The sequence below is a fragment of the Xenopus laevis genome, chromosome 7S (genome assembly GCF_017654675.1).
Source record: "Xenopus laevis strain J_2021 chromosome 7S, Xenopus_laevis_v10.1, whole genome shotgun sequence".
In the NCBI taxonomy this organism is placed as follows: Eukaryota; Metazoa; Chordata; class Amphibia; order Anura; family Pipidae; genus Xenopus; species Xenopus laevis.
This window is the reverse complement of record NC_054384.1, coordinates 20,693,970-20,708,193: the sequence shown is the minus strand read 5'-3', so window position 1 is coordinate 20,708,193 and position 14,224 is coordinate 20,693,970. Positions and strand designations below refer to the sequence as shown.

General features: G+C 40.0%; 1 protein-coding gene across 2 annotated transcripts in view; it reads right to left on the bottom strand.

The window, feature by feature from the left end:
* Positions 1–9,370: 9,370 nt before the first annotated feature.
* oga.S (O-GlcNAcase S homeolog) overlaps positions 9,371–14,224 on the bottom strand; it is a 29,683-nt gene continuing 24,829 nt past the window's right edge. For both annotated transcript variants that reach the window (XM_018227458.2, XM_018227459.2), the window contains 2 exons: positions 12,169–12,328; positions 9,371–10,710 (listed from right to left, as the gene is read on the bottom strand). In XM_018227458.2, the coding sequence (XP_018082947.1) occupies positions 10,574–10,710; positions 12,169–12,328 (297 nt within the window). In that variant the 3' untranslated portion in view covers positions 9,371–10,573. The remainder of the gene's footprint in view (positions 10,711–12,168; positions 12,329–14,224) is intronic.

The window sequence follows — 14,224 nt, the reverse complement described above, 5'->3', positions numbered from 1 at the left end:
GCGCACATTACAGATAAGGAATTAGAGGAAACACTGGTTGTGGGCAGAGGTGGAATATGACAGTAAGGGCTGCAGGTCGGGCAGTGATAATAGGAAACATAAGAAAATATACAAGACATTTGTTGGATCCCAAGTTTACTGTAAACTACTGAAAACAGTCAGAATTGTTTAATTTACCAGGGAAAGATAGAGAAGCTTGGAATCCAGGCTTTGGTTTGGGATTTGGCAAGTCCTAGCATTTTTGGTAGGATTTTGCCAAATGTTGTGTGCCCAGATGACTCAAGTGAGAACCCGTAACACTTGACTTACAACTCAAGACAGACTTTTTTTCTACATGATATAATTTTGTTTTGTTTTTTGCCACGTTGTGGATTTGGTGCATTCCTAGACGTGACATTATGATTTTTTTTTTTTTTTTTGCTTTGAAACAAATGTGCCCTGAAATGAGACTTATTTATGTTGCTGATTTGCTCACATCTACTGAAGCTGTTAGTCAGATGCTGCAAGATGGCCGGGACAATAATAGACCTTTAGATTGATTACCTTGATAGATCAGTTAGAGTTTGATTGATCTTTAAAAAGCTCCTGAATGGACTGAATGTCTCGGAATTCCTTTTTCACTCAATTATAAATCTGCCCATGGTTAATATTTTTCTATGTGTTCAGATTTCCAGTAGCAACAGAAGCAGTTGCGAGTACAAATGGCGCTGCTCTTGATGCCGATTGGCTGCACTTAAAGGGATCCTGTCATTGGAAAACATGTTTTTTTCAAAACGCATCAGTTAATAGTGCTGCTCCAGCAGAATTCTGCACTGAAATCAATTTCTCAAAAGAGCAAACAGATTTTTTTATATTCAATTTTGAAATCTGACATGGGGCTAGACATTTTTTCAATTTCCCAGCTGCCCCCAGTCATGTGACTTGTGCCTGCACTTTAGGAGAGAAATGCTTTCTGGCAGGCTGCTGTTTTTCCTTCTCAGTGTAACTGAATGTGTCTCAGTGAGACATGGGTTTTTACTATTGAGTGCTGTTTTTAGATCTACTATGCACCTGTTATCTTGTGTTAGGGAACTGCTATCTGGTTACCTTCCCATTGTTCTTTTGTTTGGCTGCTGGGGGAAAAAGGGAGGGGGTGATATTGCAGTACAGCAGTAAAGAGTGATTGAAGTTTATCAAAGCACAAGTCACATGACTTGGGGCAGCTGGGAAATTGACAATATGTCTAGCATCGAATTTTCACAGCCGATTTGTGAATTTATTCGCCGTAGGCGAATCGCACAAATTTGCCGCAAAATTGCTCCTGGCAAATAAATTCGCCCATCACTAATTGTAACAATATAAGATAACAGGTCTATTGGGAGAAGTTAGACTCACAGCTCAAAGGGCAATTCACCTTCATTAGCAAAACTGTAATAACTGAAAAAAAAACACAGAAATGTGTTCAGACTTTCATAACCTGCCAAATTTTGTAAAATGAACATGGTAATTAGGGGGTGTGATCACAAAAAAGGGAGTGGTCAAAAAACTGCGGGCTCAAACTTTTTTGTCCCTCTTTTTATTTCCAAAATGTTGGGAGGAATGAGCGCTGTTGTCTCAGATTCATTATATCAGCAGTGTAAAAAACTGCTAATATCTACAAACGTAGGGAAAGAAAGCAAAAGTGCTTAAAAGAGCTCAATTTTACACTAATTTGTTTTGAGGTTTCACATTTCCTTTAGAGAAAACCAATCGTTAGTCTTGAACCAATTCAAGTCTCAGGGGGCTAGAAGAAGAGGGTTTCTATGCACGTCTTAATTCTTTCTTTTACTTCTGTTTTTTTAGAAAGTGCAATAATATCCCAACTAGTTTATATTTATTGTGTGTGTGGTGGGATTGGGGTTTTGTTTTTTTTTTTGGGGGGGGGTTGAATAAATGAAGCAAGTGAATAGCATGCTTTAGAACCTCAGGACATTCCTTACTTGAGCCTCTGTATATTGATGACTCCGGGTGCCAGCACTACAAGGAGTCAGAAGAAGTTGAGGTCCAGTGAGCAATATCCCAAGGCTGGAGACGATCAATGAGAACTTTATCAGCCGGCTCTCATGAGATGACAAGGAGGGATGCCTTGTTGTGAATAAGGAATGTCCCCTCTCACAGCATGACCGACATGGACTGAAAGTGTGTATTAACCTCTCATTGATCCGAAGGAGTGTTTCCACCGTATATTCCTTTCAAGTAATTTGGTAACGAATGCCTGTCTCGCCATGAAATATGTAGGTAATACAGCACTGACCTAAAAAGTGACATATACACGCATGAAGCTATTGTATATATCTCACTGCTCCACTGTACTTTCAGCTGTCGTTTGCTAGCCTACCAATAGCTGCATTGCATCTCAAATCTGTATATTTTGTACAAAAAGAAAGAAAAATAAAACCAAGATTGCTATGCACACGTGTCCTGACGGAGTCCTCAGTCAGGGATTTCTCATTTACAGGGGGGGAACCACTGGATTCTTACCCAAATATTCAGCACGTTATTTTTCAGTTTCTCGGTTTGGCAAGAACACCGTCATATACAGAGGCCTTATTCTCACCACTTCTGCTACTGAAAGACACTTAATACATAGATAAATGATGGCTAGAAAATTGATAGGGATTGAAACATATATGATTAATTGATAGATGATGAAGATAGATGTTAGAGATATATAGATGATAGATATATATAGATAGAACTAGATGATTGATATATAATTATATATATAGATGATAGATAGATGATAGACAGAGACTGATATAGATAGGTGATGGATGGATAAATAGAGATAGGTGATATATAGTGTAAAATATAAGGATATTATAAGTTTCATGACCATATAAAACAGGGCCGGAACTAGGGGTAGGCAGAGTAGGCACGTGCCTAGGGCGCAAAGCTGAGGGGGTGCCAGTCTCTCCCTGACTGGCGCTGGTAATTTAAGTTTAAATGCGCTTGCACGCTGGCGTGTAGTTTCGCGCATGCGCAATTGAGCACACCTAGGGCGCCTGGCCAGGTTGGCCCCGCTCTGATATAAAAACAAGAGGCCGAAGGTCATGGAACTCCGAGGTAACTTCTAATATCCTTATATTTTACAACTGGGGGTACTTTATTATAATACAAAAATTTCAGTGAGTCATGTGACAGAAATGACCGTTTATAACTGATGACATCAGAACTCACCGTTTATACGGATATCATTTACAAGATATTCATGGCTTTTGTGTATTATATATAAATATAGATATTTTTTCTTTCATCAATAGATGATTGATAGTCAGATAGCATTAGATAGATGATAAAGAGATTATTTCTTCTTTTTTTTTTCTTTATCAGCAGATGATTGATAGATGACGATAGACAGCTATAGATGACAGATAGATATACATAAATAAATATAGAGGAATAGACAAATAAATAGAGATAGATACAGTATAGCCAAATAGATATAGCTAGATGATTGATTCAAGGTTAATGTTTTATTCATTATTTCTTTATCGATAGATTGATAGATAGATGATAGATAGATAGATAGATAGATAGATAGAGATGATTGATAAATATTTTCTTTTTTTTTTCCTTTCTTTATCAATAGATGATTGATAGATATAGTTAGGTGATAGATGATTGATAGATGACAGATATAGGTAAAAGATTAATTGATGATAGATTAATGATGGATAAATAGTTTTTTTCTTTCTTTACAGTCATGGGGCAGATTAAGGTGGGTTTGTCTGCCTGAGAGTAAAAGTAAATACCAGGGGTGGAATATGAAGTTACAGAGTCAGTGCCCACAAAAATGCCTAAAATGTATCTAATTGAAACAAAATGAATGCATTTAACTTGTGCTTCTCCCCTGGGGGCAGCGCCGCTCACAGGCCTTTTTGTCTGCGCAGTCAGATCCATTTCTGGTGCATTCCAGCTAAATCTATAACCCTATTGAGCAGCCCTTGCACACAGCCAGGCCTTTCTGCTAATGGATCCCATCTTTACCCAGGCAGGTCATGGCTCCCACTAAATTTACTAATAACATATGACTATATCAAATGCCTTAAAATATCGCACAAAATAACACGTTATAAAATACCGCACACAATTCAGCTAAAATGAACGTAAAAATATCACTTCTTAAGTTAGATAAGCAAACTTTTAGGGGCCAACTCACTAACTTCAAGTGAAGTATTCGAAGTAAAAAAAACTTCGAATTTCAAAGTGTTTTTTGGGCTACTTCGACCATCGAATGGGCTACTACGACCTTCGACTACGACTTTGAATCTAACTATTCGAACTAAAAATCGTTCGACTATTCGACCATTCGATAGTCGAAGTACTGTCTCTTTAAGAAAAAACTGCGACCCCCTAGTTCCCCATCTAAAAGCTACCGAACTCAATGTTAGCCTATGGGGAAGGTCCCCATAGGCTTTCCTAAGTTTTTTTGATCGAAGGATATTCCTTCGATCGTTGGATTAAAATCCTTCGATTCGAAGGATTTAATCATTCGATTGAAGGAATAATCCTTCGATCGCACTATTTGCGCTAAAATCCTTCGACTTCGATATTCAAAGTCGAAGGATTTTAATTCCCAGTCGAATATCGAGGGTTAATTAACCCTCGATATTCGACCCTTTGTGAATCGGCCCCATCGTGAATCGATTGTTAATTCTAAAAATATAAGAAGTCATCGTTTTTACGCCATGCTATAAATAACACTCACTTTATCGACCTTTAATGAATCAGCCCCTAGGTGGTTTAATCCCAGGGTGCACATTGCTCTGCCTTTATAAAGTGCTGCTCTACTATCAAATAGTGCACAGGTTGGGAAATACTTATTCTAAAATACTTTTGGTATACAGTATCCATGTGCAGGGTATGAGAATCCCTAGAGTTGTTGCTCCTTTAGAACTTTCCATTACACCCTGTTCAGCTGGGACATGGTGTTGGTGGTGTCGTGTGAACAAGAAGACGTGGGCCTCCCGGCACTCTACGAAATCCACTAGGCCACAGATATAAAAGTAAAAAAACACTTTTATTAGAAATAAATTAAAACATGGACATCTGCAGGGGCCCTACGCATTTCATGCTCAACAAGCACTTAGCCATGAGATCCATGGTGTCAATAGCCAGAAAGGTTTTTGGCACAGACAAAGTGCTTGTTTTTTGTTTTTAAATTTTAAATTGCCCAGGGTTAATGATGATAAGCACTGGGGGTGCCTAATAAACTTGCACCCCCAGTGATACTCCTTTTCTTTCAATGGTGCCCCTGCAACTCATTAGCTTCCTCCAGTTCAGCTTCATCCATTAATTCATGCCTTCCCCCCAAACTGGAACTTTTTAATAGGTTAGTAGGGATTGAGGGACTACATGTGCGAGTTGGATACCTAACTACAGGGGCTGTACATTTCATGATGCGGCAGGGAAAGTGTTCTGGAATCCTGTTATCCAGAAAGTTCTGAATTACAGAATAGCTGTTGCCCATAGACTCCATTTTATCCAAAGTTTTAAAAATGATTTTCCCTGTGATAATAAAACAGTACCTTTTACTTAATCCAAACTAAGATATAATTAATACTTTTTGGAAGAAAATAGCGCTCCTTGAGGGCAAAGCACTGTACAACAAATTAATAAATTAGTAGTAACAAACAAGGGGTCATTGAAATAAAAAGTAACAATAAGTACATTATCAAAAACAAAAACCAGCCTATTGGGTTTATTTAATGTTTACATGATCTTCTAGTAGACGTAAGGTATAGAGATCCAAAATACAGAAAGATCAGTTATCCGGAAAACCTCAGATCCCGAGCATTCTGTATAACAGGTCCCATACTTTGATCCGTTACCCTGGGGCAATCCTACCCAATTTGCCGCCTGAGGCGGCCTATGTTTTTGCCGTCCACGACGCTAGTGCAGAGAGTGCAATTGCGCTCTCTGCACTAGAAGAGCCGAATTTCCAGGTTTAAAACCTGAAATTCGGCTCTTAGTTACCAGGAGCGCCATTTTTGCCACCCCTGGCAAACAGGGGGGTGCTGCCGCCTGAGGCGAGTGCCTGAACCCGCCTCATTGGCGGAGCGCCCCTGCCGCTACCCAACCCGCAACTGCCTTATCCGCAACTCGACCAACAACCCGCCGACCACCATTAAACAGGAAGTGATGTTGCTGCAAATCGGAAGTGACATCATGAAAAGTGGGCGGGACAGAAACAAGTTTTGTAAAACTATAGAAGGAGTAAAATATGGACAATAGTACATAAGATAAGAAATTGAGAGGAGACCCGCACATGAAAATCCTCCCCTCATTCCACAGGGTGCTCGCTTTTTTTTTTTTGCAACCCGACCCACTGCAGGGCTCTACTTTAGAGTATCTATGTAGAATGTAATACTTTAAATTAATACAGAATAGGCAATACTTTAAATGCAAGACTCACTTTAGAAGAATATAGAAAATTCGCTTTCGATTATCTAACATGTAAGACTCACTTTAGGGTAATGTAGAAAATAATACTCACTTTAAATGCAGGACTCCCTTTAGACTGTCTATGTAGAATGCAAGGCTCACTTTAGATCAATACACAATAAGTCAAGCTCACTTTAGAGTATCTATCTGGAATGCAAAACTCACTTTGGATTAATAAAGAATATCCAAGACCCGATTTTAATCATCTTTCTAGAATGTAAGAGTCACTTTGAATTAATGTAAATTAATGAACATGAACATTCTGCTTGCAGAACAAAAGGGCAGACAATATGTTTTGAGAACAGTTTTTATTAAAAAACAGAACTTACATTCTACAAAAGTTTACAAGGAACTTTAACATCAGGGTTTTTTTTGTAATAGTTGATTCTAGCCATATAGTCTTAGACAAATGCATCAATAACACTTTATTGTCCACCTATAAGCTTTGTATGTTTGGTACATTCCAAGTTATCTATCTACTTAACTGCCTATTCTTTAATGGGAAGCCCATGAAATAAAACAATCTGTCATTACAGGAAATAAAACTAACGAACGTCATATCCCCCCCTCCCACCCCAAATGTGGTGTCAACCTCCTTCTGACACATACAAAAAAAAAAAATGTAGTCCCCATTATATTTGTGATGCAAGGCACCACTGAGCTTTATAGCCCCAATTTATCATAAGCAGAAACGAAAATCAACATGTTTCCATATTGGAGATTAAAGGGGTTGTTCACCTTTGAGATAACTGTATGATGTAGAGAGTGATATTCTGAGACATATTGTATTGGTTTTCATGTTTTATTATTTGTGGTTTTTGAAAAATTTAGCATCTCTCCCGTTTTCTAATTTCAGCAATCTGGTTACTAGGGTCCAAATTACCCTAGCAACCATGCACTCATTTGAATAAGAGACTGGAATATGAATTAGTAGAGGCCTGAATAGAAAGATGAGTAATAAAAAGTAACAATAACAATACACCTGTAGCCTTACAGAGCATTTGCTTTTTAGATGGGTTCAGCGACGCCCATTTGAAAGCTGCAAAAAAATCAAAAGGCTATAAAAACTATAAAAAATAATGAAAACCAATTGAACGGTTGCTTAGAATTGGCCATACTATAACAACTAAAAGTAACCTTAAAGGTGAACCACCCCTTTAAGATAAAAAATAACCCTATAATCAGAAGTGCTTATCTGCAGTAACCTACTAAAACTGCTAGAATCCATCCTGCTCTAACAGTTATATATTCAGGACAATGGAAGTCTCCTTACATTTTACTCAACCGACACTTGTGTTGACTTTCATTACAATGGAAAGCAAAAAAAAACATGGCTTCCCTATACCCAGAATCAAGCGCTAGAACAGCACGTTGCCCCTATGACTGAGGCTGTGTAATTTAGGCCTAACATATTGAAGCTGGTATATTGGTTACAAGCAGACATTTTTTGGGAGAATGCAAGATGCCCTTGAAGAAAGAACTAGACCTATTTCTAGATGAATGAGCATTGCACCGGAATTCCTTGGTTGGTAGTACAAGCAGGTATGTGGAACGCTTACAATATAGCCCTTGGTTACCGGAGTAAAGCCAGTCTAGCCAATACACATACTGGATTCATTTCTTCAATGTAAAGAACGGAGATATATTTTTCCTCCATACCGATACCTAACCCATGTCAAATTGGCGTTTTAATCTTGCTCCCCAACCAATGAAATGTTGTATTACAGCTTTTTGTGATCCGTGGTAGCAGATTCGTACTAATAAACCTTTTAAAGCACAATCCACCAAAACTTTGATATCCCAAACCACACAGTAAACAGAAATTCCCAAAACCACTACAAATCTATAGAGATTTTTCCCTTGGTTTAGCATTACTTGTAAGGGAGTAAGGTCCGACACAGAGGAGCTGAGTTGGACCTATAGTAGTGCTGAGTTCTAGGGGCACTGCTGATGTACCGTATAGGCATTTGAAGGAAAGGGTTAAACTGCTGCTGACAACACATGGAGGTGCTAGAGCAGGGGTCCTCAACAGTTTTTTTTACCTGCGAGCCACATTCAAATGTAAAAAGAGTTGGGGAGCAACACAAAAATGAAAATGTCCCTTGGGGTGCCAAAATAAGGACTATATTTGGCCATTTGGTAGCCCTTATGTGCACTGGCATCCTACAAGAGGCTCTACTACTAGTTTTTATTCAATTAAAATTTGCTTTCAAGCCTGGAATTCAAAAATAAGCACCTGCTTTCAGGACCTGAGAGCAACATCCAAGGGGTTGGAGAGCAACATTTTGCTCACGAGCTACTGGTTAGGGATCACTGTGCTAGAGGATAGAAGGTTGGGTTATGATAATAGAATGTAATGTCATGTAGGAGCCATGCCAGACACATAGAAGGTTGCATGTAGAGGCACAGAGCACCACAGGATGGAGGAGAGAATTTTATAATAAAATTTCAAAATCTATTTTTCCATTAAAATTGGCACAGAATAGTTGGAACATCAGAGAACCATAGGTTTGGCGTGTTTCGTGGCTATCCAGACACTTTCTCAAACTTACATCAGTCCATGCACATTACGGTTTAAACCGTAAATAAATTTTGAAATGTTATTATAAAATTCTCTCCTCCATCCTGTGGTGCTCCATGCCTACATGCAGCTTAGACTAAGTTGTCCCGGAGTAACTTTTCCTAACGTGATGCACACAGAGGAAGAGATACACACCGTTGTGCTCCCAGGTAATCAACTTTGTGATTTGTTTCAGACACAAAAAAAGGGCCCATCCTATACTGACAACTGCAGGATTACGCTCGCTGGAGGCTCATACTACAGCCTCTACGAAGGCAAACAGAAGACACTAAAAAGCACAGTAAAAGGATGATTTTGGTATCATTTGGAGTTGTCAGTATAGAAATGGGAGCTGCTATAGGTCCAACATGGCACCTGAAACTCATACCAAACCCTAGTTAGGAATGCAGAAGATACTGAAAGGTAAAGTAAAAGGGGGGTGTTGGAAACATATCTTTAATGCTTCTGAATTGATAATGAAATACCAATTAAATGTTTTGGTGACACTTCCTCTTTAAAAGGTCAACAGCTTCCCCATCCGATGCCCTACCAAGGTCACAGACACAGCAGGCATAACAAAGGTTGTTTTTGTGCGATTTCTCATTAAAATAGTAGATTGTAAAGGATTTGCTATCTAATAAGTACTAGAATTAGGGCTGATACCAGCCTGAAACCATAATGATTGTAGACTCTGAACTGGCTGTACTACCTGAAAACAGGATTTTTTTAATAGCAAAAATGAATCAGAGTTATATCACACCCCAAAAGTCCTTAATCTCTTAAATTCACAGTTTTGACTATTTTCACAATGTATTGTTGGTAGAAGCACGGGAGAAATGAAGGCTTTTCAATGTTGGCTAACCGCTAGAAGAAATACTAAGCCCCAATGCATACAACATCATGACTAGGGGATGAAATGTAAACCAATCAGGGCGGGTGTAACCGTAACACTCACCATCTCGTCTGTAGCGATCGTTCTAAACGACTCATGCTTCACCGAACTCTTTATAAGAAACAAATGAAAAGCACATTGGACTGTACATACAGGTTTTCTACAGTAATATTTACAGGCGCTGTCCCGCGTCATTCTTCGGAGATTCAAGGCATTATGTCTATGATCCATGCTAATCTTGCACTGCCAGAGGATGATGCTCTAGAAATATGTATATGTTTACACCGAGAGGATATGATTAATTAGTCTTAATGATCTCTGTATAAGTGCTGTGTTTGTTTTCAAGCAACTACCATTGGCGTTAACAGAAATAGCTCTTCTTATGCTTATCCGACAGCAGGACGGTTCAGAACGTTAATAAAAAGAGGAGTATTTTTAATGCACGATGAGTAATGCAACATCGGATGATATAAAAGTGTGCAGGAGTTTCATATGTCTTTCACATGAAAAAGCACATGCAAGCCTCCAATAGTGTTTCATATAAGCAAAGATGGTGGTATCTTGAAGCCAGATCTCTCTATCTCTGTGCCAAATACTCTCACCAGGTTTACCTGCTTTCAGTAATTTTTTTTTAGAAAACGTCTTTTTTTATAGCTTCAGAGGGTCCTTCCCAGGATGACTATATCTTTTGGGAATCCTTCCATTTTGGCAATTTCGAAGCAGCCCAGCTTGCTGTAGAAATCCAGGATGCGTTTATCGTCAGGCCTCACTTCACAGAATGCACCACGGGATCCTGTAGCAGAAAGCATACCAAAGTGAGGGATTAGGGATATTACAGAAAATATTTTCAATAAAGGAACAGGCCAGGGCCAACACTTTGAAGAAGGTGATATCCAAAAGCATTGTTCTTGACTGGTGCTGGCCATGCTGCAATCTTACTCCTGGTCTCTGTGATCCTTGATGCTGCTCTGGTTGTTCGCATGTGCAGAAGAGCAAAATGTTTGGAATTCAGGTTAGGAAGCCAAGACAATGGAGATATCTTATAACTGCACCAAGGACCCTGGGATCTGTAGTCAGCAAATATTGATCACACATGCACACACACACTCATACAGTCCCTAGGGTTGTCTCGCCTGAAAGGCCATGTAGCTGCTATAAATTTGATTACAAAGACACGGAGCTATATAAATGATGATAATGCCCCATCCTGGAACGGACTTGCACCAATGGACTCATAGCCTTAAAGGGATACTGTCATGGGAAAAAATGTTTTTTTCAAAATGCATCAGTTAATAGAGCTGTTCCAGCAGAATTCTGCACTGAAATCCATTTCTCAAAAGAGCAAACAGATTGTTTTATATTCAATTTTGAAATCTGACATGGGGCTAGACATTTTGTCAATTTCCCAGCTGCCCCTGGTCATGTGACTTGTGCCTGCACTTTAGGAGAGAAATGCTTTCTGGCAGGCTGCTGTTTTTCCTTCTCAATGTAACTGAATGTGTCTGAGTGGGACATGAGTTTTTACTATTGAGTGTTGTTCTTAGATCTACCAGGCAGCTGTTATCTTGTGTTAGGGAGCTGGTATCTGGTTACCTTCCTATTGTTCTTTTGTTTAGCTGCTGGGGGGGGGGAAGGGAGGGGGTGATATCACTCCAACCCCCAGCAGCCAAACAAAAGAACAATGGGAAGGTAACCAGATAGCAGCTCCCTAACACAAGATAACAGCTGCCTGGTAGATCTAAGATCAACACTCAATAGTAAAAACCCATGTCCCACTGAGACTACTTCAGTTACATTGAGGAGGAAAAACAGCAGCCTGCCAGAAAGCATTTCTCTCCTAAAGTGCAGGCACAAGTCACATGACCAGGGGCAGCTGGGAAATTGACAAAATGTCTAGCCCCATGTCAGATTTCAAAATTGAATATAAAAAAATCTGTTTGCTCTTTTGAGAAATGGATTTCAGTGCAGAATTCTTCTTGAGTAGCACTATTAACTGATGAGTTTTGAAAAAAACATGTTTTCCAATGACAGGATCCCTTTAATAAGGATTGAGATTTCCCTTTTGAAAATAAGCAGCAAGACAACCGGCTTCTACTGTACAGCCTGTTAGCAACAGGTGCTTCGGTATCACCCCTTTCCAGATCCTCTCTCTTCTTAAAGAGGGGAACAGCTATTTCTGTCTGTAATCACTAGATGGCGATAAAAGAACGTTAATATTAAGCGTGTATTTGTTCTGCGCGTAGAAACTCACCATTAGCCTTCAGAGAAGATAGGAGACAGCCCATCATTCCTTTGGCCACACTGGGATCGGTAACCTTTTTGTGAATGTCGACCTTTATTAGTGAAGGGAAGTTTGCGAGGAATGAATCTGGCAGGATTTCTTGCTCTTCGTGAAAACTCAGCATTATTTTCTAATAAAAGAGAATATTGGAATTAGCAGTGGTTACAATGTGCACACACACAACGAGCATCTGCCCAGAGCAGAGATACACACACACGGCCTTGTATAATTTTTACATTCCTTCACTTTAACAATTTACATCAGCATATACCTTCCATGGGTGACTGAATAGAACAGTCACAGGAGCTTGGCACAAAGAGGACAATAATGGTCATTTTGGAACACACTAAAGGGGACATATACCCACCCACACAACTTAATGCTGCACTTACATTACACTTTTCCACACCCCCCCCCATATAATTTTCATATTATCAATTAAACACACTGCTAATATCATGAATGTATAACAGTAGCAACCCCTGCTGTTCTGTCCTGGTGGCATCTCCCAGAACTGCAAAAGCTAAAGATACTGATGCTGGAAGCACTGCCGGATGCTCCTCTGCTCCATTTTATCGATCAATGTAACAGGAGCTATAGAACTGAGAGAGCACAAAGTAATTAAATTGTGCATACCAGCACCATGAAGTCTAACCAGTTTCTCCTGGAGGAGGTCACTGGACTGGGGGTGGCTCAGCCTGACGGCATTCAGACTTTTTGTTGGCTAAAATGTGGGCCTTGACTAAAAGGTGAACCTCCTATGGGAAGCTTAAATTAAAAAAGAACAACCACCACTGGCATAACGCACTTCTAAATAATAAAGGCAGCATAACATAACAAATGAGACATCACTTCAAGGGAGTATTCCCTCAATGACGTCTCTGCCTTGGAAAGAACACAGCAACAAACAAAAACAAAAAAAGAAATCCATTTTTGGCATTTTTGTAAACCGTGTCCTTTTATTTGGCCACATTTTAGAGTGGGAAGCAGTGAATGGATGTAGGGATAGATGGAAATTATTACATCTGTTTTCAGCCCCTTCATCCTGAAACTGGCAGCATACAAAGGGCAAATGCTGTATGCATGGCTATTTGCATACCAAAGATAAAATAAATGCGCCTTCCATAAGTGATCAGCTATAGCAGCACGTATTTCCTAGCGCAGGGTGGAATGAATTGGTTTCCTCTCATGAAAAGGTTTCCTCTCTTGGAAAGTATTCTGTTTCATCTCAGACTTCTACTTGCCAGCTTCATTCATCTTTCAACAGTAGCCTTTGATTCAGGTTGTGCCATCCATGCCGTGCCTGATGGCATCATTCTAGGACAAGCACCACCTAGCAAAACAAACATCTGCCGAACTGAAAAGTCTGAGTCACTGCACTGCAGTCACACTTGGAGCTTTCCCCTCTATCACTTCAGCAGGAGGGGGCGATGCCATAGAGCAGGACTGTCCAACTGGCGGCCTACGAAACCCCCATGTGTGGCCCTCCACATGAAAGTCTGCCTGCTGTTTTCTTACCATGTGTAAACTTTAAAAGGTTTCACTACTAAATTACATGGCCCCTGCATTGATTAAACCTCAAATTCAGACTAATCCCCTGTATTGTTCACACATGTAATCCCCCTTCATTGTTCACACCTGTAACACCTCTATTGTTCACACCCTAAAGGCCTGTACTGTTTACACCTGAGACCCAGACTGATACTGCCCACATTGTTCACGCTCGTGCAGAAGGGGCACCAGCTTTGTGTCACTGTATGTAGTACATCTTAGAGTGGTCCTGATAGGTTTCCCTGTCTCCTGCTCTGTTCTGCCTGCCCTATACTCTGCCTGCGTGTGCCACACTCTGCCTGCACTATGCTGTGTGTGTGCCATACTCTGTCTGCCCTATGCTCCCTGTGTGTGCAATACTCTGCCCGTCCTATGCTCCATGGGTGTGCCATACTGTGCCCGCCCTAAACGGTGTGCCATAATCTGCCTGTGTGTGCACCATACTCTCGTATTTGTTCTGGGGGTTTGAAAATTA